This window comes from Mytilus edulis, chromosome 1 (assembly GCF_963676685.1).
Source record: "Mytilus edulis chromosome 1, xbMytEdul2.2, whole genome shotgun sequence".
Classification (NCBI taxonomy): Eukaryota; Metazoa; Mollusca; class Bivalvia; order Mytilida; family Mytilidae; genus Mytilus; species Mytilus edulis.
Genome location: NC_092344.1, coordinates 89,769,935 through 89,796,222, shown reverse-complemented (window position 1 = coordinate 89,796,222; position 26,288 = coordinate 89,769,935). Strand labels below are relative to the sequence as shown.

The window sequence follows — 26,288 nt, the reverse complement described above, 5'->3', positions numbered from 1 at the left end:
GTCTCATTTTCATACCGATATTCGAAATGACTCCTTTCATTGCTATTGTACAACAAATATTTCATAATAACATGACAGAGAGTTTTGTTTCGGAATATTCTAGATAAATATACAAAAAGCAAATTTTAGACAATGTACCCTCCTAAGCCTGGAAGTGGCTAGTCACGTATAGTTAACGGTGTTTTTCTCACAATGACGTTCTACCTCCATAAGCCTGGATATGTCGTGGCTGGTCACAAATATGCGATATGAAAAATGCCATGTAATAATCTGATATTATCATATACTTAGACTAAATAACATATAAATTTTACCGTATGATAATAGCATTAAATTGACGTAAATTCCATATTTTTCGAATTGGTGCTTAGCGGGCTGATATGAAAAGTTTATCACATACTTCGATTGTTATCACATGCCTTTCCGTAACGTTATCACATGGCATTCCGGTAATACTCGGCCAATTCCGGAAAATACACCTCAATGCTACGTTTTCAGTGAAAAACATTACAAAGTAGTGTACAAAACAATTATTTGAATACTGGAAAGTATATTGTTTAAAATAATAAAAGAAAAAAAAAAAAAAAACCAAACAAATTATTTAATAAATGCATTTTTTAAGTTTTTCAGAAAAATAATTTAGAAAGTTTCTTTAAAAAGTTGACTTTTCCAAACAATGATCATTAGGTATATTGTTGAACTATTTTTTTGCCGATTCGTCCATATTAAAATGTTGTTTTTTTTCTCTCTCTCTGAGGCATATGATAGAAAGATTTCATATTTAATGTATCAAATTTTGGGCCCGACGGCCGTGAACTTTTTTACTCTTTCAACTTCGGGAACCACGTAAAAGGATCAATATATGAATCTGTTATTTTTCTCTACTGTTGAAGCATATGATAAAAAGATCATAACATTTCATTTTTCATATCGCATGTATTATCAGCCCTCGGTCAATATCAGCCCTCGAGCCGTGCGGCTCTTGGGCTGATATTGAACCTAGGGCTGATAATACATGCGATATGAAAAGTGACATGTCATAATCTGATAATAATGATCTGTTAATACTATGGTGGGGTTTTCCTGTATATCTATTAATAGACTGGGGATTTTCATCAAATTTAAAGAAATATATATAAATACCTATCCATAATATAAAAAAACAAACGTAATTAGTAACACTTTATCATGACCTTATCTTTCAAATTAATTAAAGGGGAAGTGGGGGTTCTGGGCCACTTTGTCTAATGTTAACCCTATGGAGAAAATGTAGCCTTCTGAGAGGTAGCCTCTCGATGTGAGGCTAATTTCTATGACGTCATTTTTAGGTATTACGACACTAATTAATTAAATTAATTACTTTGGAAGATAAGGTGATTATTACATTGTATTCAGTGTTACTAATTAGGCTAATTAATTGGCGTTCTTGAATAATGTACAAATGTCTTTCATGTTTTATTTGTATCGATTAAATGTGTAGGTACACGATTTTAAGTGACGTTGTGCAAGCGTACTATTAACTGTTTCATATTAGGCGTAGTTATTGTTCAGTAGGCACATAGGCTTTGGGCTATTTCCCTTCTGCGGAGGTGGAGGTGGAGATGGAGGAGGCGGTGGCAGATGAGGAGACATGCCAGGGGATAATGTCTTAGGGGGAGTCTTCGCCAAAGTATAAATTCTGGTAATTTGATAGGATCATGTTTCGAATGTTGGGATCGAAAAAATCGTCCCTTTCGAGATCAAAGGGAATTCCACGAATGAATTCAACGCGTGGAGGCACTGTTCGTTGTATTTCCTCGTAAAGAGGTTGCCGACACGGCCTTTCTATGTGTGGAAGCAAATCTTTCATAAAAGAATATTTTTTTCCGCAGGAGGTTGGACCGGACACAATCCCATTAATCCCAAAACATTGGTGCCGTAACATATGGAGAAGATGAGAGCAATTCGTGGTGGACACAGAAGCGCCGTCACAAGACTAATCAACAGGACAAAAGAGAAAATTGCAGAAAATAACATTGAAATTCAAGAACTATCGGCAGCCATAGACACACTGCTGAAGAAGATGACCTTACTCAAAAACTTGGATATACAGATTTTGGATGGAACAGAAGTCGGAGATATGGAATCGGAAATTTTGGACAGTGATGAATTCAATTTACATTTAGAGGTGTCTATTCATAAATTCAAGGATATTACATCAAACTCGGGAGTTACGGTGAGTGAATTTTTAAATCAAGGTCCAGCAGCACATCTTTCAACACTTCCAACACATAGTAATATTAGTCACAACACAAATCAGACACAGGATGCTATTCAAAGCACTTTTGTAAATCACGGAGCAAATGCTACTTATAACCCTTCTCCGAATTTCTATCACAGACTACCAAAGTTAGACTTGCCTTCTTTTTCGGGAAATATTTTACATTGGCAGACATTTTGGGATTCGTTTGAATCAACAGTACACCAGAACCCTGCTCTTACAAACATACAAAAGTTTAGTTATTTGAATTCATAACTCAATTACGAAGCAGCACAGTGTATCACAGGGTTAGCTCTCACCAACCCAAACTATGACCAGGCAATTAATTTACTTTAGGAGCATTACGGTCAGCAACAGAAAATTATCAACGCACACATGCAAAATCTTCTTGATTTACCAAGTCCGTCATTTACCCTTAGTAACATTAAATCATGTTACAACAGATAAGAAGCGAACATTAGGGGACTTGAATCTCTAGGTCAGACGCAAGACACATATGGATCCCTTCTTGTACCCATAATTTTCGTGAGATAAGCTAGATTATGTAAAATGAGAAACAATTTTAAATAACCAGACGTGGTTTTAGTTAATCATTTGGGGTGAAATTTTAATCATACGACAGTAATTATATGTGGTTCAAATGAGTTGGAAAACAATACTCCTGAATGTTTACAGTTGTCTAAAAAATAAAGATAATTATTTTATGTCACAGACTATATTTTTATAATTGTTGTCCGTTAATTAGAACCAAATAAAAAAGTGTACACCTGTAAAATTATTTTAGGTGTCATGTTAATCAGGACCATAGGATATTAATTAAGTGGTTTAAATAAGTCGGAGGCTACGGAAGCCCATATGTCCTCCCAAAAATATAATTTGAATTCGAAATCACGAATTTAAATCGTTATCACGAATTTTATAATTCGTAATAACAGCTTAAATTTGTGACAACGAATTGGTGGAAATCGTTATATCAAATTTTGTAATTCGTTATCACATTTTTTTTTTAATTTGTAATAACGAATTAAAATCGTTATAACGATTTGTTATCACAGTTTTTTTTTTAATTTGATTTATGATTCCAGATTAAAAACATTTTCACATGTGTTTGAACTAGTTCACCTGGCACACAGGGTTAAGTGAGCTTCTTTCTCTTTACTGAAACCTTTTGGCCAAAGTTAAACAAACTTGACTGCGAGCTATTTATTTTTAACGAATTCTATTTTAAAAATTAGCAAAATTGATTGGACACTTAATTAGGGATATTGTTTGGTTTTGTTTTGTTTATGTAAATTAGGTTGAATGGGCACAACTTCAGAACGGTAAAAGTGACGTCACCCAATTTCAAACTTGATCATCTGTACGTGTTTTGTGTTTATAAACATTGTGTATTAGTTCAATAACATTTGGTAGAGAAAAGCTAAATGTAGAGAGCGGACATTACAGAATAAGCACTACGTCTTTAACCATTTGTAAAGGGGCATAACTCACGAACTGTCAAATTTGATCTGTGTGTTTTAGTAATTGGCATAATGAATAAGTTGAATTTATAACATTTGGTTAAGGCAAACGGAAACCATTTCTGGGAACGTACCCGACAAACGGACTGGACTGACGGACAAGGGCTAGACTAAACTAAAAAGAGACAACAACCCGACCAAATAAAAAATAACAGCAGAGGGTCACCAACAGGTCTTCAATGTAGCGAGAAATTCCCGCACCCGGAGGCGTCCTTCAACTGGCCCCTAAACAAATATATACTAGTCCAGTGATAATGAACGCCATACTAATTTCCAAACTGTACAAGTCTTCTTAGACAGGCGATTTTCTTCGTGTGTATCGCCAATGAATATATTGTACACAGAAGCAAAAGAAGTAGTTTCGGCAACATGGTTAATCGAAGTGTAAAACCTAAGATTTTCATTCTTAGGTTTACACTTCGATAAACAATGTTGGCGAAACTATTTCCGTTGCATCTGTGTAAAATGTATCCAGGTGCGACACACACTAATAATATTCACCGCTTAAAAAAAAATTTGATAGAAAATAAAGAATAAACATATTTCGGTCAAGAAATATGAGAATTAGACATATTTTCTCCCAGAGAGTTTCGGTGTGTAAACTGGGTCGCTGGCAAATAAACCCAACCGTTTACACGACAAAAATTTCCAGGTATAGTGTAAATTGCGTTTAAACTAAATTGATTGTGGTCAAGTTTGTTTCACTTTGGCAAAAAGGTTTTAATGAAGAAGATTTTTGTAAAAGTAATGAACAGCGATGGGTGCAAAGTGAGGAAGAAAGCTCTGTTAACCCTGTGTGCCATGTGATCTAAAAATCTGTGATAATGAATTTTAATCTGAAATTACCAATTACAATAAAAACTGTGATAACGAATTCCACAAATTCCATTGTCAAGAATCAGTCCGGTCCTTAATGCGCATGCGTCACTGGCCATAGGTTTTATCTATGAATTCTGTATAGAGAAGCTGAGACTACTATAAAACAGAAATTGGTCACTCTCAATTTCCCTATAAAACTGCATACACTCAAAAAAGCTAGCTACTGTAACGTGTAACCGGGCGATAAATGGATCCGTATCTGAATAAATCAGGATTTCAAGTGCTCAACTCAATTTTTCACCACAACCAGTTGTCCTTTTCAAACAATCAACACATCCATAAAAGGAGTTACAACGAAAAATATATACACAGCACAATGCACATAAATCAAAATTACAGGGCGAAGTTTCTCATTCACAATATATAAACACACTGTATCATAACAAAATATATGCACAATGTCACTATGCAATCACTATGCAACATGTATCAGACCGATTTATTCACAATGTCACTAACAGATTTTCATTCTGGAACTAATGATTTAAATAAACATTTTAAACCTGGAGACATCCAATTAAAAAACGCAAAAAAAGATATACAGTATGTTTTCAGTTCTTTACGTGCGTTACAAACAAAGCATGATATAGCATTTGTTTTCTCTGGATGTATAAAAACATGCAATGATGTAGTAAACTCTCGAATTAATGATTTCAATACACACAATAAAGAATTATGTAGAAAGTTTAATTTTTTCTATATTGATAACTCGAATATTTCAAAGAGAGGACTTGTAGATAGTGTACATTTAAATGAGACAGGAAGAAACCTGTTTATTCAGAACCTAAATGGATTTATGAGCTAATAGTGTGAAATATAGCATGCATGTTAGTGATATAGTTTAGTGATATGTAATTATTTGTTGTGTTAATAAAAATATAAATTACAACAATAAAGTTAGTTAGAATTTGTAAAATTAGTTAATTCTCTATAATCAATAAGAGTTGTTCGATTAATTGTTTGGTAAATATGGCAACTTTTTTGGTAAAGATACTTGGATTATAGTGTCATCTGTCATAATAAGTAGCTTTATCTGGTATTTGGATGTTGTGTCATTCGTCAGTATCATGTGCTTCTTACAATGTCTTAATTAGTTATCCCAGTATATTACAAAAAGTTTACATGGGTGTTGATAAAATTTGCCAATAACTATCATTAAATGTTTGTAGTTGAAATTTGATGATATGATTTAAGGTTAATATATATTTTAAATTTAAATTTGAATTTAAAATTTGACGGAACAATTTTATTTTGGGGTCCTATGTTTTATTCAGTGAAATTTTCCAAACAATAATGCACATTCCAAACATTGATTTTCAACATTTTAGAATTCAAAGAAATAATTAAATTGTTTTAATGGTAGGGAGGAGGGTAAATTATTTAATTGAGTATTGATAGGGATCATAGGTCTGTTGTTAGTTAAGGTGACACTTGCATTATTTTGATATGTTATCAATTAGTAACGAGGTTTGGAGATGCTTTTCAATCCAAATCTTATATATTGGGACATGGGAATCATTTATAATAGAACCCTATTCTAAATGATTAACACATGTTCCTATATAGATAAGAACTTCCCAGGACTGGTGTCAGTTTGATCACAGGTCAGGGATGAAAGTATTGTTGATTTAGTACAGGCAACATGGAAGAACTGATCAAATGATAAGGTTACATATGGACTGTGGAAATATTGTCATGACATCTCAGGAGATGATAACACTGATAAGGGATTGATATATCACAAGATATTTATTTATTCTATTCTGTGAATGTTGCACCCCATTGTTAGATGTGGCTTTTGCATGTACAGATACATTGATATTTCATTTATAATTATATTGACACCTGACATAATTTGTATAGCTGTTAATAGTCTCACGGTATACAAGGATTTTGATCGTTAAGTGTATCGGCAACTAAAGCTTGATCCTGTGAAAAAAAAAAAAAAAAAAAAAAATATCTCCCAAAAAAAGAACCCATGACAAAGTTGAAGGTAGAAAATAGAACGAAAATGTCAGTTTATGGCTTATCATCTTGGTTCAGAGGCAGAATAAAGTATTTTGTCATTTATGAATTATTTTATTTGTAGAAAAGGCAAATTTTATTTGTCAAGACATTATTATTAAAGCTGGTGATAACTACAAGTTGTAGAATATAGATTAGAAATATAAGCAATGCTTTAGGCAGGAACAAAATTTGTTAACACATTTTGTCTTTTGTCCCTTTAGCACCTCGTTTGGAGATGCTTTTCAATCCAAATCTTATATATTGGGACATGGGAATCATTTATAATAGAACACTATTTACAACGTCCACCAATATGTAGTATCACCTTGTTCAATGTTGTTAGTCTGCAATTAACCACAATAACACAATAACACAATTACACTTGCACAATGTTTCAATTCACAAGGAATATATATATATATATATAACACAGCTGAACTCACGCACTAACTATCCCTTTTGAGTTTCCACACAATGAATATTATCCAACTGGTAAGGTTTAACACAGTGCACTTTCACTAATACACTTCCACAATATAACAACTTGCAACACCAGCAAGTAAACACATTGTATTCTCACTAATACAAATCTATGAAGTATTCACACTTCCACATAGTACAACTTGCAACACCAGCAAGTATACACCTTGTATTCTCATTAATACAATAACCACTTATATATATCAGATTCACTTTATAAATTGTATCACAATCACTATTGCAATATCCACATATAAATCCGAACACTATTTATATATCCTTTGGAATCACTTAATTCACTCTACTTACCAGTTGGAAAATAATCCCTGATGTTATCACTTCAACGGTCCACATATAACTGACAAAATTTCTCTGTCTTGAGCTGGTTTATATACTACGATATGGAACGGTCCATTATACTTAAAGGGGTGAAAATCAAGACTATACCAAATTTAGGGGTGTTTTAACAAATAAACGGTGCTCCAACTATGGAGAAACTTATAAACATATAGAAACACAATTAACAGGAAAAGACAACTGGTATTTCTCATCAAAATAAATAAACTATGACCAATTTTTGTTACACTACCCACGCCTCAAAAATCATGCGTCCTCGCATGACTCCTTGAATACATCTGACATGCTGATAAAACATCTATCAAATTGGTCATTTTTCATACCCAAACTCTTACCATAGTGCAGTCACTATTTCCATTGGACATATCTTCTGACCACAACGTCAGGCTACCCTTTTGTCCATCAGGTCTTAACTGATGACATCACAATGCACAACCCGTAGAAACAAAGTCTACATATGTCCTAATTCCTGTCAGCCATATCAAACATATTGCACTTTCTTCTTATGAACAAACACTATTCACAGTATATTTCTCCTTTTGTTCGAATAAAACTTTTTAAAACTTCCCACTTCAAAATATCTGTTTCCAACATAAACCTTTTCCTCATTAACGTCTGTAATTTTGAGCGTCACTGACAAGGAATAAATTACGAAGGTCCCTAACAAATTTTGCCTCTGCAGCGGCCCCAATGAGCCTACTCTTAACGAAATCTGCAGGAGGGGTCTTTTACATGCACAGGGCGTGACATGTTCCTGTACATGGGGCCTCGGATTTAACGTCCCCATCCGACGGACTCATATATAACTATATGTACACTATATACACTACAAAACTGTCTATATACACATATGATACATCCAATCGTCTACTCTTCACAGTGATCCTTAACCCAAAAACGCTCATGACTACTTTCTTCCAAACACTACAGTATCTCTAAATAGTTCAACACCATCTGTAATTCCTGAATCATTTTCGTTTTGCAAAGAATTAGGGGCTGAATGCATAAAACTGTGTCTGAGGCAATATTCCAATTTTCCAATTTCACTTGTTAAAAGACAAATTTCTAAATCAAACAGATTTTCGGCCATTTCAATTTCAACTCACTTAATGTTCCTTCTTACTTATTTTTTTTTACTATACTTTGACTACAAACAAAACACACAAATAACTTTGACATATTACAACTAGTTCAATCACATACAAATTTACAGAAACAAACACATGAAATCCCACCGCTGCCACCAAATTTGTAACGTGTAACCGGGCGATCAATGGATCCGTATCTGAATAAATCAGGATTTCAAGTGCTCAACTCAATTTTTCACCACAACCAGTTGTCCTATTCAAACAATCAACACATCCATAAAAGGAGTTACAACGAAAAATATATACACAGCACAATGCACATAAATCAAAATTACAGGGCAAAGTTTCTCGTTCACAATATATAAACACACTGTATCATAACAAAATATATGCACAATGTCACTATGCAATCACTATGCAACATGTATTAGACCGATTTATTCACAATGTCACTAACAGATTATTATGCAACATGCATACGACCCTTTATTACACCATGTCACCAATAGATTACTTTGCAACATGAATCAAGTAAGTATTACACAAAACGTATGAACACAAAATCACATATATACAACTATTTACAACGTCCACCAATATGTAGTATCACCTTGTTCAATGTTGTTAGTCTGCAACTAACCACAATAACACAATAACACAATTACACTTGCACAATGTTTCAATTCACAAGGAATATATATATATATATAAAACAGCTGAACTCACGCACTAACTATCCCTTTTGAGTTTCCACACAATGAATATTATCCAACTGGTAAGGTTTAACACAGTGCACTTTCACTAATACACTTCCACAATATAACAACTTGCAACACCAGCAAGTAAACACATTGTATTCTCACTAATACAAATCTATGAAGTATTCACACTTCCACATAGTACAACTTGCAACACCAGCAAGTATACACCTTGTATTCTCATTAATACAATAACCACTTATATATATCAGATTCACTTTATAAATTGTATCACAATCTCTATTGCAATATCCACATATAAATCCGAACACTATTTATATATCCTTTGGAATCACTTAATTCACTCTACTTACCAGTTGGAAAATAATCCCTGATGTTATCACTTCAACGGTCCACATATAACTGACAAAGTTTCTCTGTCTTGAGCTGGTTTATATACTACGATATGGAACGGTCCATTATACTTAAAGGGGTGAAAATCAAGACTATACCAAATTTAAGGGTGTTTTAACAAATAAACGGTGCTCCAACTATGGAGAAACTTATAAACATATAGAAACACAATTAACGGGAAAAGACAACTGGTATTTCACATCAAAATAAATACTATGACCAATTTTTGTTACACTACGTTATTTTAACGTACTTTCGTATTTTACCGTTAGCAGACGACATGTAATTGTGTTATAGTAGTCTCAGCTGAGAGGTAGCCTCCCGATGTGAGGCTTATTTCTATGACGTCATTTTTAGGTATTACGACACTAATTAATTAAATTAATTACTTTGAAAGATGAGGTCATTATTACATTGCATTCAGTGTTACTAATTAGGCTAATTAATTGGCGTTTTTGAATAATGTACAGATGTCTTTCATGTTTTATTTGTCTCGATTACATGTGTAGGTACACGATTTTCAGTGACGTTGTGCAAGTGTGCTATTAACTGTTTCATATAAGGCGTAGTTATTGTTCAGTAGGCACATAGGCTGTGGGTTATTTCCCTTCTGCGGAGGTGGAAGTGGACTGAGGAAGCGGTGGCAGATGGGGACACATGCCGCCTCCTCCTTCTCCTCCTCCTCCGCAAAAGGAATATAACATGACGCCTCCCCCTCCTCCGCCTCCGCTTCCGCAAAAGGAAGGTAGCATGCCTCCTCCTCTGCCACCGCCTCCTCCACCTCCACCTCCCTGACCCAGAACCCCCACTTCCCCCTCTACTGCGAGCTCTAAAAGGCATGCTACTCGCATTTAAGTATCTCCGTCAAGGTGGGCTATATTTGACATAACATGGCTGCTCGGGTTTACAGTAAACCGACTTCACTGATGAGCTTTACATGGCACTATACATGGCTGCTCGTAATGACGTTTTTCCGTCATGTTGAGTGCTAAATGACATATGACACTACATGGTTACACCGGATGCTGTCTGTCTGTCATGATGAGCTGTACATAGTCTACATTGCTACTCGCATTGCCGTTTGTCCGGCATGCTAAGCTCTACATGGCACTACATGGCTACTCTAATTTACGCGTGTCCGTTATGATGAGCTCCACATATCACTACATATAGAGATAAGAAGAGGTGGTATGATTGTTACTGAAACAAACCTACCACAGGGACCAAATGACATAGAAACTAACAACTCACCGTACGACCCTCAACCATGCGCAAAACCTATACCGCACATTTAAGTCAAGTTACCACATAATCTGAACAAACTAACATTGAAAAAAGCAGTCAATATAGTAAACCCAAGGAATCAAGTGATCCTAGTGATCTTGTTAAGCCAATTTTTCTAAAAGATCAAGATGTGCATGGCTCGGAAAAGCCTCCTCGGGCGCAATGGCTAACTAATGTTGAAATCTTCAAATCTATTAGTGTCAAAGTCCCTAAACAGTGTATAAAGGGAATACAGAGAATCAGAGAGATGTGGCGAATCTTTATGGATAATGAGGGTGACAGACTGTCTTTGTTGGTACAGGGGTTAAACTTACGTGGCAGGCAAGTACCCCCTCACTCACAAAACCCTCACAACCCATCAACGCTACAAAAAGACACAATACGTATAAAGGTGAAAACGTTCCCCTTTCTGCGGATGAATGGCAAATACACCGAGCCCTAACCCTTCAAGGCTGTGAAATACAAGGTATATTTCGAGAGTATCTAAGAATAGATGGTAAGATGACAGCTTGTGAAACAGGAGATAGGCTTGTTATTAGCAAGACTCTAGACAAACCAATCCCCAGAAATCTGCCTATTGGAAGATATTTTGGGAGAATTTTCCATGCTGGTCAACCAGAATTCCAAAATAACAACACTGGTGAAAGAGAAGAGAGAACATGTCACAAATGCCTTAAACCTGGCCATATGTTATTCCAATGTCCCAATGACTGGGTATGCAAAATATGTAAGGTAAGCGGTCACAAAATGATAGACTGCCCAAAACATTTTCAGAATGTTGATGAACATGATCATGATGAAGCTAGACAGCAACCTGAGAATGTCAATATTGCATCTGTTGACAACACAGATCAGGATGAAAATGTAGATCACACTGAATTAGAAGTTCCTACAATACCACCTGCTAAAAAACATTCTGAAAAAAAGAGCAATAACAGCAAAGCATTTACTAGCAAGACAGTAGCACCAAAAAGAAATAAAGAGGGAAATAGTGACAAGGTAGACAAAGCACAACCCCCAATAGATAGATTTATTAGAACACCACATAGGAGAACAGTAAATGCAAGTGACAGATCACCTCCAACACATACAGAAGCTTTACATGACAAAACAAGTGGAAATATTGGAACTAAAAAAAAGTAAAGGATAATTCAAATGTATAGAAATCACAAAACAATGACAATGATTGTACAATAGTTTTATCATACAAATTGACTAAAAAAATGACAAAAATGACAAATAAATTACAGCTCCTTTCAAGAGTTTACCAATCAAATAGACAAAACATAAATTGTAACTTAATCTCTTTCAGTATTGTTTTTGTTTTGCTGAAATTTTATCTTAATTTGATATCATTTAAAAAAAATGATAAAAATATGTAAAAGTTCAAAGCTCTCTTAAGAGTTAAAAGTTGCTATGAAGAAGTATATTTCAAATGTGAAGTTGTACTAAAATGTGCAATATGTAACCAAACTGTGAAAATGTCACATGTGGTGTGTAGATGTTGTTTAATTAGGTGTCATCCTGGTTTGCCCACTTTTAATTACATGTATATTTAAACATAGAGGGAATTGTTGTTTTAACAATTATAGTTTATTTCTGAATTATAGTCATGTTTATTCAACTTTATTCAACTTAATTTTTTAAAATTTTAATAAAATACACTGTTCTGAAATTTAATATAAAAAATATCCAATAAATTCTAACGACTAGAATATAAATGCAACTGTTCAGTAGACAAGCTATAAATATGACACAGTTTGAACAGTAATCTGCATCCAAGCTAGCATTTTCAAAAAACCAACAACAATAAAATATTTTTCAATTAATAATCATGATTGCTAACAACACCAGTTAAAACTTCAAACAGAAAGACTATTTACTTACTATGAGACAGCAACCAACAACGAAGCACGAACATTGTGGCCAGGGGTAAATGTGAATGGCTGCTTCTTCCACTTCACCAAGTGTATTTGGCAATAGGCACAGAAATATGGACTACGGTCCTCTTATAAAGAAAATGTAGACATAACTCAACTGATACGAGGAGCCGCAGTACTACCTCTTGTTCCACCCCACCTTGTTGGGGAAGTTTGGCTAAACACCAAAGAAGACATTTGAGAAGCTGAAAACATACCCGCTACAACTTCATTCACAGAATACATGACAGAGTTCTTGGTTGAAAACTACCGTTTTCTACGGAATCACTATTACACAGAAGGATCCCGCATCACAAATCACCTGGAAGGATGGCACAACAAACTTAAGAAGAGACTCAAACATGCCCACGCAAACATCTACGAGATCATTGAGCCATTGAAGAAGACACAGGCACTAACAGAATGCAACTAATGAAAGACCGATTCCAACAAGGACTAATCAGCGTGCTAAATTACTCTGACGCAGCCATCTTCTCCACTTGAACTGAACAATGAAGTGAAAAATTGTAAATTGTGACTTTGTAAATTATTTTATATAATGTTTTGCGACTTTTGATGTATATATAAAAGATTGTATTTCTCCTTATTTTACATATTTCCTTATGCAATGTATTTATAAAATTGATTAATTTATTAAATTATGTTTGCAATAAAAGAGATCTTTTATTAATGTATTTTTATCATGAAAATCATTCAGAAACTAATGAACTACAAAAACACTTTTGTAACTGAATATAATTTTTTGTTATTTGTTGTGTACATGTATGTTTGTTGAATGAATTTATATTAAATTGATGAGAAAAAAATATTTGATTTTTTTAATAATTTTTCTATACAAAAGAACAACCTGAATATATAGAAAACACTTACAAACTATATATATCTTTATTACCAAAGTCTATATAAACTATAGGTATACAATTATATCAACATCAATAATACATAAAATACATACATAAACACAGACTATGTGACAGCAGAAGGTGTTGTAATGATAAACAAACATTATTTTAACATTTCGGATCTAAGCTTAAAAGATCTAAATATAAATTTACCTAAATTACACAATTCTTTTACATTATTAGTACTCATCAGTTTAATAAATTTGTACATCGACGTTTTTTCCCAATAAAATGGCTTAATATAAATTGTTCTAAAACCTTGAAAACGTGGACATTTGAGGATGAAATGAAACTCATCCTCTATATCATTTTTACAAAAAGTACATATTCTATTATTTCTTGTTATACCATAAAATCTTCCATTTTCTATAGCTAAGTTGTGGCTACTTAATCTTATTTTTGTTATACATTTTTTTGTAAACATGTGGAATTGGTTTGCATAAATAAAATTGCAGACAAAAACTATATACCTAAGTTGGAACAGACTATACAATTGTATGCTCATTAAACCTTTTGTCTTTTTTGTTTTGTTTTCTAATAGATAATTGGTAGAATTAAAAGTGGGCAAACCAGGAGTGAACCGTTTAATTATCATGATACATGTAATCATACATCAGCTGTTCAATGTTTACATTATAAACTTAGGAATTAGGTTTTTACCTATGCTATACATAGTAACACGATTCACACTATCAGTTAACGGTAAACAGAACAAGAAACTTTTCTTTCTGAACCTTACATCACTGATTACATTACCAGAGGCGGATCCAGGGGGTGGTCATCCGGTGCCGGTGATAACCCCATGGGTTTGCAAAAATGATGCACTATGTACCAAAAAATGGTGCACCTTGAACATTTTGAAAAATAAATTCGTCGATCAAATCAATTTGTCTATCGTAATCACCAGTCATGAAGTTGTCATTACTTACCTTAAGGCTAAATACATGTACCTTGACAGGTATGTTTATACAATGAACATGTAATCAACAATCGCTAATTACTTGGTCGATTTTCTTTGATGTTAAGGTGTAAAAATGAAGGGACAGTCCTCAATCTTAGATGTTTTTAGCAGGTAATTTATACTTTTTTTACATTACGTTTATTTAAATTTGTATAATAAACATTAAGTTTGTATAATAACTTTTCTCGACCATTAATATTTTTTTACTGTGATGCCAAAATTCAAAAATAATTTTAAAGTTTTAAAGTCACATAAATATTCTATATTGAATGAATACCCCCGTTCCATCATCTGTTTGTCTAAAAGTTTCGTTCATTCCAATTTTTTAGTAACTTATACCCTCTTTCCTTCAGGAAACGCCACAAATAAGCCCCCTCTGAAGTACCAAAGACTTGTAATGGACCAAGCATTGATACGAATAAAAGTGATCAGATTAAAGAAACAACCCCCGACTTACATATAAGTACAAACGACATTGGTTTTGTAAAACAATCAACACGTAAATTAACAAACGAAGAGAAATTTAATTTGATAAGAAATCATTTCCGACCCGGAATAAACTATAACTTTCCTATAAAAAATATGCAGGAAAGAACAGACTGTTTCAGCTGAATTGGCTAAATCGCTATGATGGGCTAGTGTACTCACCTTCACAAGAAGGAGCTTACTGCATATACTGTGCTCTGTTTAGGGTTGATAGTTTGGAAACATTATCATGCAAACCACTAACAGATATGGCACATGCAAGTACAAGACTTAACGATCATTTCGGCCGTGATGAGAAATCATGTAAAAAAAGTCATACTGAAGCTAGAGCAAAAGCTCAACTTTTTCTTGACAACATTGAGCAAAGGACTACTGATATTCAAACATTTATTGATAAAGCAATGAATTAACGTATAAAAGCAAACAGAACTGTTTTGAAATCTATATGCAAGTGTGTTTGCTTTGTGGCAAACAGAATCTTCCTATAAGGGGCCATAAAAAAAATTGAATTTTAATTTAAGATTTCAAAAGGTGACCACCCCCTAAAAAATTCCTGGATCCGCCCCTGATTACCTACAAATCAATAAAACATATGCAAGTAATATGATAGAAAAAATTAACTACTTACCTATAGAATACGTATACAGTCCGGCAGTATGCACATATATTTGTCCACAACAATTTACTTTTCAATCAGAATTAAAAAGCACAAAGTATATATCAAGTGCACATGTATACAATAAAGCACCGCACTATTTCCATTGTATTGAATTGAAAAACCATACAAGTAGCGTAAATCAGAAGAAATTCTCCACGATTCAGACTATTTCGAAACATGCTATATGCTGTGTTTCTGGTTCTACACTTAACCGTAATAACGGCATTAAATTTTCCACCTTTCAATCGTGTCGAGTTCATGCTGTCAATTTAATATATAATATGTACATGATTGAGGGGGAGGGTTGAGATCTCACAAACATGTTTAACCCCGCCGCATTTTTGCGCCTGTCCAAAGTCAGGAGCCTCTGGCCTTTGTTAGTCTTGTATTATTTTAATTTTAGTTTCTTATGTACAATTTGGAAATTAGTATGGCGTTCATTATCACTGGACTAGTATATATTTGTTTAGGGGCCAGCTGAAGGACGCCTCCGGGTGCGGGAATTTCTCGCTACATTGAAGACCTGTTGGTGACCTTCTGCTGTTGTTTTTTATTTGGGCGGGTTGTTGTCTCTTTGACACATTCCCCATTTCCATTCTCAATTTTATGATAGTATTTTCCTTTCAAACACGGACATCAAATTCTAAATTATTCAATTACCATGCGTTTAATTCCTACACTATCAAACTATCCAAATTTATTTACAATGCATATTGGTTTAAGGTGGTAATACACCAATCCATTTCTTATCTATGATAAATATATCAGCCAATCATATCAGTTACAAGATGCACGTGAATCATTGTTATGATAACAACACGTGTGTCAGCCATAACCTCGGACAAGCTATAGAGATATAAACACTTGGTCAATTAGAAGATTTCAACTTATTTTTGAGAAAAATAGGGAACATGTAATTCTGATACAAGGAATCCAGAGAGGATAATTAATGGATTCTTTCTGCCATTTCCTAAACCAAAGACAAATTATGATGCTTGTTTAAGATGGATTAAGGCATGTGGGAGGCCTGTGGAACAACTAAATGTTAATAAAATAACAAGAGACACATATGTTTGTTCAAAGGTATGTAATATTTTTGTTAATATTTGTAAACAATTATTTACATAATTAATATCTGTTTTCACTTAAAAATAAAAAGCTAATTAACATGATTAACTGATAGATGGATCTGAATGATATAGAGTAATTTAATAACTAAAACAAATAAAGGAAAACTTAAGTCTCCAGACATATTTGATAAGCTTAATTGTAAATCAAACATTATAGATAACCAGTTATCAATCATCTATTTTTATTTTCATAATAATAAAACAGAATAAACATGATTTTTCAGCACTTTGTTGGTGGTTTTCCATCAGAAAAGAATCCAGATCCTTTTCCTGCAACTGGTGGCTAGATATATGAAGCCAGAGTAAAATCCAGGAAAAGAAAATATGTTGAATTAGAACAAAACAATGCAGAACCCTCCTGTAGTGTACCAGAAGTCACATGTTTTGATCATGTTAATCCAATAATACTGTCTAGAAATGAAAATGACAAAGATACTCAATGATACTGATGAAATTGGTAAGTCTTTTTCAATTTTTTTTTTTCAAGATAAGGCATGGCATGTGATTTATAAAATTCACATAGTTTACTGAACATTTCCATTTGAAATTCGTGGTCTGGAAGTACCTTTACCACTGACATATCTGATTTTGTATATTCAATAAATTCACAAAAAGGTGCACCAGTTAAAAGTAACTGTCCTTGAACCTGATAGTAATAGTCGTGTCCTTTTTTCATAACTAAAACATCTCCATATTTTTGCAAACAAAAATAAGCTGTTACAACTGCCTCTTCAATTTTAAGGTCTCTAACAGCATAAGGGCATTTTATTTCTATAATTTCTGTGGTACCATTGGAGCACAGTTTTCCATCAGGTGTAGCACCAAGAAAACTAAATCCAGGATTGACCACCAAACCACAATCATGAAGATCGTTGTCCTTATACTTTGCAGCATATTGCTCCTTTGCCACAGTTTCATTGGCAGTTCCATATGAGGTTGCTGCACTTGAAAATTTCTTTGGATCAAACAAAGATTGTAAAAAATTTTCATTCACTTGGTTTTTTTTTTCGTTTAGCAACCCTGGCAAATTGTGAAGCTGTTATTCTTTTCTTTCTTTGATTGAACCACTCTGTACAGTCAAACTGGCGAACAGTAACATGTTCTAAGTGCATGGCTTCTTCAATACTTATTGGTATAAAATCATTACAACATTTATACAAGTCATCTATAATATTTGTAACTTGAATGGGAAATTTTGTATTTCCACAAGCTGTGACATCTACAGATTGCGGCTCTTCATAGTGCCGTAACTGGGAAAAAAAAGGAATTTCATGATCATAATTTTTCATACTTTTTTCTTTTATTTTTTTCAGTTTACACAAACTTGGACTTGGTCGCACATAATTTATCCATAAAGAATTTGGAAGAAGAAAAAAATGCACTCATTAAGCAAAATGAAGACCTAAAGATGCAATTAGCAAGTTGTATTGAACAGGATTTCAAACTAAAAAGCAAAAAATCGCCAGCAAAGAAACACAAACAAGTTGTCAACGATAACAAGTTTTCTGCAGAAACAGTGACAAATTCAAACATTAAGAAACTTTTTGAGTATTACACCGGATTAACATATGCAAGATTCATTTTGTTGGTAAACTTTTTATTTCCAGAAGAAGGAATTAATCCCGTAAATTACAAAGAAAAAAGAAAAGAAGTCAAAGCAATGCTGCTCACTGACCAACTATTCTTAGTGTTGTGTCGTTTGAGAAATGGACTTCATATAAAGGACTTAGCATACAGATTCAACATCAAACCCCAAAGTGTTAGTGTTATATTTAAGAATGTTATCTATTATATGTACCTTAAGTTATGATATTTGTCATACTGGCCTCACAGAGATACTATTATACAGAATATGCCACAACAATACAAACAAGAGTTTCCAACATGCCTTGCAATTATAGACTGTACAGAATTAAAAACAGAGAAACCTTCATCACTTAAGTCACCGAGTCAGTGCTATTCAGACTACAAGTCATCAACAACCTTGAAATCTTTGGTGGTTACAGATCCGAGAGGTTCTGTAATATGTAGGCTGTATAGATATGTGTAACAACTATGCATTAACTAAAATAATGAATATGTATTTTAGTTGTTTACCAATTGATGTAACTGTATTAAATATCTTTGAGTGTTATAAAATTGTAACTTTGTGTAGTGTGTTGAAACTTAAGTATAATCATAATTTATATATAATAAACTATGACATTTACAAATACAATTAATCTATGTAGTCTCAACGTAAACGGAATTAATTCAAGAGAAAAAAGGAATAGAGTTATAGAATGGGTTACCGCTCAAAAAAGTGTCATAAGTTATTTGCAAGAAACACATTTTGATGCAATTATCGAAAGGGATATAAATAGTAAAACAGAATATGATGCGTTTTGTAGTCATGGTACTACGGCTAGTAGGGGTGTAGCTATCTTAAATAAAAAAATCATTAAGCTACGAACTAATTAATAAATTTATTGATAGGGACAGAAGATAAGTGCTTATCAATGTGTAGATGAATAACTCAATTTTTACATTTATTAATGTATATGCACCTAACTGTAAAACATCTAGAAATTCTTCTTTTAAAAAAGTCAGCGATAATTTAAAGGAACACGGTCTAGGAATAGCAATACTTGGGGGCGATTTTAACGAGACAATAAAACCAATTGATAGAAAATTGATACGTCCAAGTAAATTTACTCAACCTGTACATGGTTTAAAAAACTTGATTAAGGTAGCACAATACAAAGATTTTTTTACTTCCAATCACTAACCTTTAAAATGCTGTAACTTTCTTATGAATGCATAGAAAATAATAAGAGGTATATATAGATAGATAAAAGATTAATCTTTTAAATGAATGCAATATTTTTATTATGCAATCATTATGTAATCATTTATAATGTAATTAGTGGAAAAATCTGGGTAAGTTCACTTGAATGAATTCAGCTCTCTGTCATTTCTTTAACTATACAGAAATTTTTAACGAAATCTTAATCAACACATCATGGGCTTCAAAAGGGTGTCTCAGATTGTCTCTATGGTATTCCATTCTCTCATAAATCTCTGATTAGTGTAAACATCCTAACCACATAAAAGAAGACAATGTTTAATTAGGTGTAAAATTTGTTCTATACATTCTATCTGAAATCTGAGACACCCTTTTGTAGATAATGGCCATAGGAACAACATATAATAAAATCAACCCCCTAGGAATACCTATGCAGGGGCTAATTTCTTTTGAAAGTGGAAATTTGGTGAAAAATATTTTAGACACGGTTAACATTATAATTGGTTACATAATTGTTGCATAATACTAACATTACATTTATTTGAAAGAGTAATCTGTTAGCTATCTAAAACTACCACTTTTATAAATTTTCAAGCATTATTAAGAAAGTTACGGCATTTTAAAACTTGGGAGTTGGAGTTATAAAATCTAACAAACTAACAGATATACGGAGAAACTTTAATGAAAATAAACAGCAATTCACATGGAGAAGAAGAGATAAGTCACAAGCTAATAGGATTGACATGATTTTTATTGGGTCAGATTTTTTACCACTTGTAGAATTTTGTAAAATCAAACCAGCTGTTATTCGGTCTACTGACCACCAAAGCATATTTCTAAAATTTAAGCCAGGGGTATCAGAAAGGGGCAATGGGTATTGAAAAATTAACAATTCAGTTTTGCAAGATAAAGATTACCAAGAACTGATTTATACTTTGATAAATAAATATAATTTCGAAAAGGAAACATTAGATTGTAGATTAATATGGGATGGGTTTTAAATCGCGGTAAGGGAAGTAACCACAAATTATTGTAAAAATAAAGCAAAGTTAACCAAGGGACGAAGATATACTCTGGAAAAAGAATTAGAAGAAAAAATTAAGAGACGAGACAAATATAGATGACGATGAAATCGGAAAAGAAATTCATGGTATTATGAAGAAGAGCTAAATAAGATATATGAAGATAATTTTCAGGAGTTAAACAGACACTTCCCAAAAACGTAAATAACGGCAAAATTAATGCTTTAATAAGTAGTATTTTCCCTAAAATTGATTGATTCCTTTTTTCCCATGTCTTGAACAATTTCATCATTTTCTCTAATTTACAATTCCAATTTAATTTTTTGCATTTATCTTTATCATGTCCGAAAAACACTCCTAATGCTTTAAAGGGTTTATCACCCCAATTAATCCCCGCAATTTTATCTTTACATGATTTCAATTTCCCGATCCATAATCCTTCATGTCGCATTAAAGCTGCATTCTTGAGCAAATCATCTTATTTGAAAAATCATTTTACAGTCAAATGCTCTAGCAGCAGCATCTTTTAGAATTGCTAACCTTCTGCTAGATGCAATGATATGAATTTTTCCCTTTTTATATGATAATTTCTTGCAAATATTACACTTTGATGTATTAAGAGGATAAACATCTTTTTCAGACAGCAAAGAATTAATTGAATTGGGCTACATATCTGGCTATTTTGTTTCAGCCAAAGAACGTGCTACTTATTTAAAGTACTTTTGTAGCTTTTATAACACATCCTATGATACCTTAAAACGGCTGATTCAGTTCATGGATTTGTTTGATAATTTAAATTATAAAATGAACAAGAAAAAAGCTTGATAATGACTACAAATGTTATTCGCTAAATGACCAATTAAGGGCATATAACTAGAAACCATACCAGTTTCGGTTAATGTGTGACAAATATCCGGATATGAATTCGGAATAAAAAGCAGATATTAAGCCAAAGATTTATCTTCTTACGCATTAACTTCAAAAAGTAAATTGGGTCGATTGAAGTATAATACGGCGGCATTCCTGTCGTACCTTAAAAACACATCAATATTGCTTGTGCAAATAATGCCAGGACAAAAACGATTTTTCCGCATTATTTTCAACTATTTTCAGATGCATACTACTCCACACATAGAACTACTTTGAAAATGCTTTTATAGTTTATGAAGTTCAAGAGTAACTGTATTTGCCAATTTCGTTCACAAATTATTTTCATAAGAGGTAAGTTATGAGATTTTTCTACCGAATCAGCAGTGGCCACTGGGGTATTCGTTGTAAGTTGGGTAACGTCAGTAAAGGCTGTTTAAACGTCATTTGTACCATATTTGATATTTACGATAAACATTTTTCTGAAGCTGAATATTCGATAGATAATTTAAGAAATTAAGATTAAACTCGGTAACTAAGCGACTTTTCAACATTCGCCGCTCCACTATTTGGTTTGGGTAAAACTGTTTTTCATCTCTGTCATTAAGTCCATCAGGTTCATCAGAACGAAGCTGATGCATCCAAAATCTTTCTCTCTGTTTTCTCCTTTGGGATTCCCAATTTTGATTGACCTCAATTATTTGAAAGGTGATATATCAAACGTATGCCCTGTTTTTAAGAGGTGTCTGGTAATTGGACAGTGTCTTCCTTTTGTATTAAAAGACCGGTGATTGTTTAGTATGGTGTTGAATTTAGTTTCCGTTTTGCCATCATACTGCAGCTTGCAAGTTCCTCAAGTAGGAATATAAATACTATGTTCCGTTTTGCAATTAGATGTAACATAGATGTTGTGTTGCTGCTTTGTTACTGTGCTGCTGAATCAGTGTTAACAACTTTACAGCACTTACAATTGCTTCTTCCGCATTGTGTGTAACGCCCAGTTTTAGAAGTATTTGTTTTGTTACTTTAGATGTGACAAGTATGTCTTTGAGATTTTTTGGTCTGCGATTGGCAATAACAGAAGGTGATGGAAGAATTTCTTTTAAGGAAGAGTCATTTTCGATAAAACACCAGTGCTTGCGGATAGTAGATGAAATATTTGTCAAATCGGTATGGAAGGTGACAACAAACGGAATTCTATCTGTGCAGGTCGTCTTATCTTTGTATTCCATTAGGATATCTCGATCTTTTTCTTTGGCTTTATCAAAAGCGTCTGTGATGTTTTCGGTTTTATATCATCTTGATTTTAGTTGTTTTTTTAGTTGTCCCAAACAATAGTTGAGTTTAGATTCCGAGGAGCAAATTCGCTTTAGTCTGATGGCTTGACTGTAAGGTATGCTCCTGGAGCAGTGTTTCGGGTGACAACTTTTTGGAGAAAGGAACTGCTGTTTATCAGGGTTTTTTTTGTGTGGAGATCAGTTGTCCTGACCCCGTTTTTTACAATTGTGGTGGTGTCGAGAAAAACAATTTTATCCCTTGAATATTCAGATGTAAATTTAATTGAATAATGAAACTGATTACAATGATCTAGGAAATCTTATAAATGTTCTGCAGTATCGGTCCATTTTATGTCAATATCATCAATAAAACGGAGCCATGACAAGGGTTTGTATGGCACACTCAAAAGGATGCGTTCTTCTAGATCTCCCATGAAAATGTTGGCCAAAAAAAGTGCCATTTTTGTTCCTATAATAGTTCCGTCAATCTGTAAAAAGTGCTTGTCGTTGAAAATAAAGTTGTTATTTTCAAACATTAGCTTGAGCAATTGAACTAGACAGTCAGTTTGTGGATGTTTATCCTTCCGAGTGTTCCATACTTTTTCACACGCAGCTACTCCTTCATCATTTGAATATTTGTGTATAAAGAACACACATCCATTGAAACCAACATTGTGTCACTAGGTAAAGGGAATTCATTGACTTCAAATAGTCAGTTGTATCTTGAATGTGAGATGGTAGTGGTTAAACATATGGTCTAAGGTGGTAATCAACAAATTCTGATTTTTTTCGGTTGAATGACCATTAGCTGATACTATAGGTCTCCCTGGAATCCCTTCTTTATGGAGTTTTGAAAGTAAGTAAAATCGACCAGCTGTGAAAGTTTCGTCTGGGCGTAGATAATCGTACGTATCGTCATCAATTTGTTTATCTTTATTCATTTCTGAGAGGACGTCTTTAATTTTTTTGTTGATTTCTTTGATTGGATCACATGTTAGTTCTTTATAAAATGTATATATATATATATATAAAGTGCCTAGAAAATCAACCTAACGATGTTAGAGTAGATTTGATTCGTAACTTCCTCCCCGGCGCCGGGGCTGGAACCTGTACTTTATTTTCTAACTTCTACGACAACACCGCCTAGCATTGCGCAGAGACCTTATCCCCTCCTCTAACTCTAGCTTACTATTGGGGACATTCAATTTTATATATATATATATAAATAGCAAGTTTAGTTATTACCTTTAGGTCTTATGAATTAACATTGTACAATGAGCAGCAATAATATTATGAGACACTGATAATAGTGTTTATAGAAATCCGTACCATGATTTAAATTTTATTTACTTTTATGGTCCGCTAAAGTCAAAATAACAACTAACACATATTATGATGATGCAGGCCACAGATGTGAAAGTTTATGTTTCAAAATCAATCGTATCAAAAGATACATGCATAAAATTTGCATACACTAAAATTATAAGTACCAATTATGAATTTAAATATACAATACTATCATTACAGTCTGAACCAATGAGCATATTATGTAATAAATGAAAAGCCAAATGTCATCAATTATTGAAATTAAATATTTTGAAAAGTCTATCAATTTAGAGTTATCTCCCCTTGACTATAAATTTGTTAATAATAGTGTAACATTTCAACTTTGGGAGCAGATACCGCTCTTTTTGTCCTCATCCAATTCAACAATTATCAAACCTCATTTCAAGGTGGAAGAAGGGGGAGGGGGAGGGGATTCAAATATTTTATGAAAATTGAATGTCCCCAAATTTCTGTGTGTTCTTCCTTTGGCAGCTATTTGGAAAGAGGCTGAATATCAAAACATGTGCTTGAAGTAGCGCCCCCTTATCAATTGCAAAATTCCAATGAGTTTCAAGTTAGATAATCACATATGTACCATCCGTAACTATTTTCTACATATTTCTAAAATTTACAAAACATGACTGAATACAATTAAAATTTAGTCTTTCATTGTACCATAAAGTCACCTATGCTGCACAAAAGTCAAAATAACAACTAACACATATTATGATGATGCAGGCCACAGATGTGACAGTTTATGTTTCAAAATCAATCATATCAAAAGATACATTTATAAGTACTAATTATGAATTTAAATATACAATGCTATCATTACAGTCTGAACCAATGAGCATATTATGTAATAAATGAAAAGACAAATGTCATCAATTATTGAAATTGAATTTTTTGAAAAGTCAATCAATTTAGAGTTATCTCCCCTTGACTATAAATTTGTTAATAACAGTGTAACATTTCAACTTTTGGGAGAAGATACCACCATGACGTATGAAGCTCTTATGGAGCTGAAAACGCTGCCCCAAAGTAAACCTGCATCATCTATCATCCTACTTATGCAAATGATAAAACTTAGGATTCTATATAGACATTGAGTCCCTAAAAAATCAACTTGATACAAATCAAAAATACTAAAAAAGAACAATTTACAGACATTGTGTCCTATCGATGTATCTACTAGATACAGATCAAAATATACTAAAAAGACACAATTTACAGACACTGTGTCCTATCAACATATCTACTTGATGCAAACTAAATTATCCTAAAAAGACACAATTTACAGACACTGTATCCTATCAATGTATACTAAAAAGAGACAATTTACAGACACTATGTCCTATCAACATATACTTAAAATACACAATTTACAGACACTGTGTCCTATCAATGTATACTAAAAAGACACAATTTACAGACACTGTGTCCTATCAACGTATACTAAAAAGACACAATTTACAGACACTGTGTCCTATCAACATATACTTAAAATACACAATTTACAGACACTGTGTCATATCACTGTATACTAAAAAGACACAATTTACAGACACTGTGTCCTATCAACGTATACTAAAACGACACAATTTACAGACACTGTGTCCTATCATCATATCTACTTGATAAAAACTAAATTGCCCTAAAAAGACACAATTTACGGATACTGTGTCCTATCAACATATACTAAAAAGACACGATTTACAGACACTGTGTCCTATCAACATATCTACTTGATTCAAACTAAATTATCCTAGAAAGACACAATTTACAGACACTGTGTCCTATCAATGTATCTACTTGATACAAACTAAATTATCCTAAAAAGACACAATTTACAGACATTGTGTCCTATCAAGGTATCTACTCAATACAAAACAAAAATATACTAAAAATACACAATTAACAGACACTGTGTCCTATCAATGCATCTTC

General features: G+C 33.1%; 1 protein-coding gene and 2 pseudogenes across 2 annotated transcripts in view; 2 read left to right on the top strand and 1 right to left on the bottom strand.

The window, feature by feature from the left end:
• The window catches only part of LOC139494230 (uncharacterized), a 74,486-nt gene that overhangs the window by 2,734 nt on the left and 45,464 nt on the right, over window positions 1-26,288 (top strand). For both annotated transcript variants that reach the window (XM_071282402.1, XM_071282408.1), the window contains exon 2: window positions 1,872-2,215. In XM_071282402.1, coding sequence (XP_071138503.1) covers window positions 1,925-2,215 — 291 coding nt within the window. In that variant the 5' untranslated portion in view covers window positions 1,872-1,924. The remainder of the gene's footprint in view (window positions 1-1,871; window positions 2,216-26,288) is intronic.
• On the bottom strand, window positions 17,501-18,353 carry LOC139520688 (uncharacterized; annotated as a pseudogene).
• Window positions 18,383-19,214, top strand: LOC139520097 (uncharacterized; annotated as a pseudogene).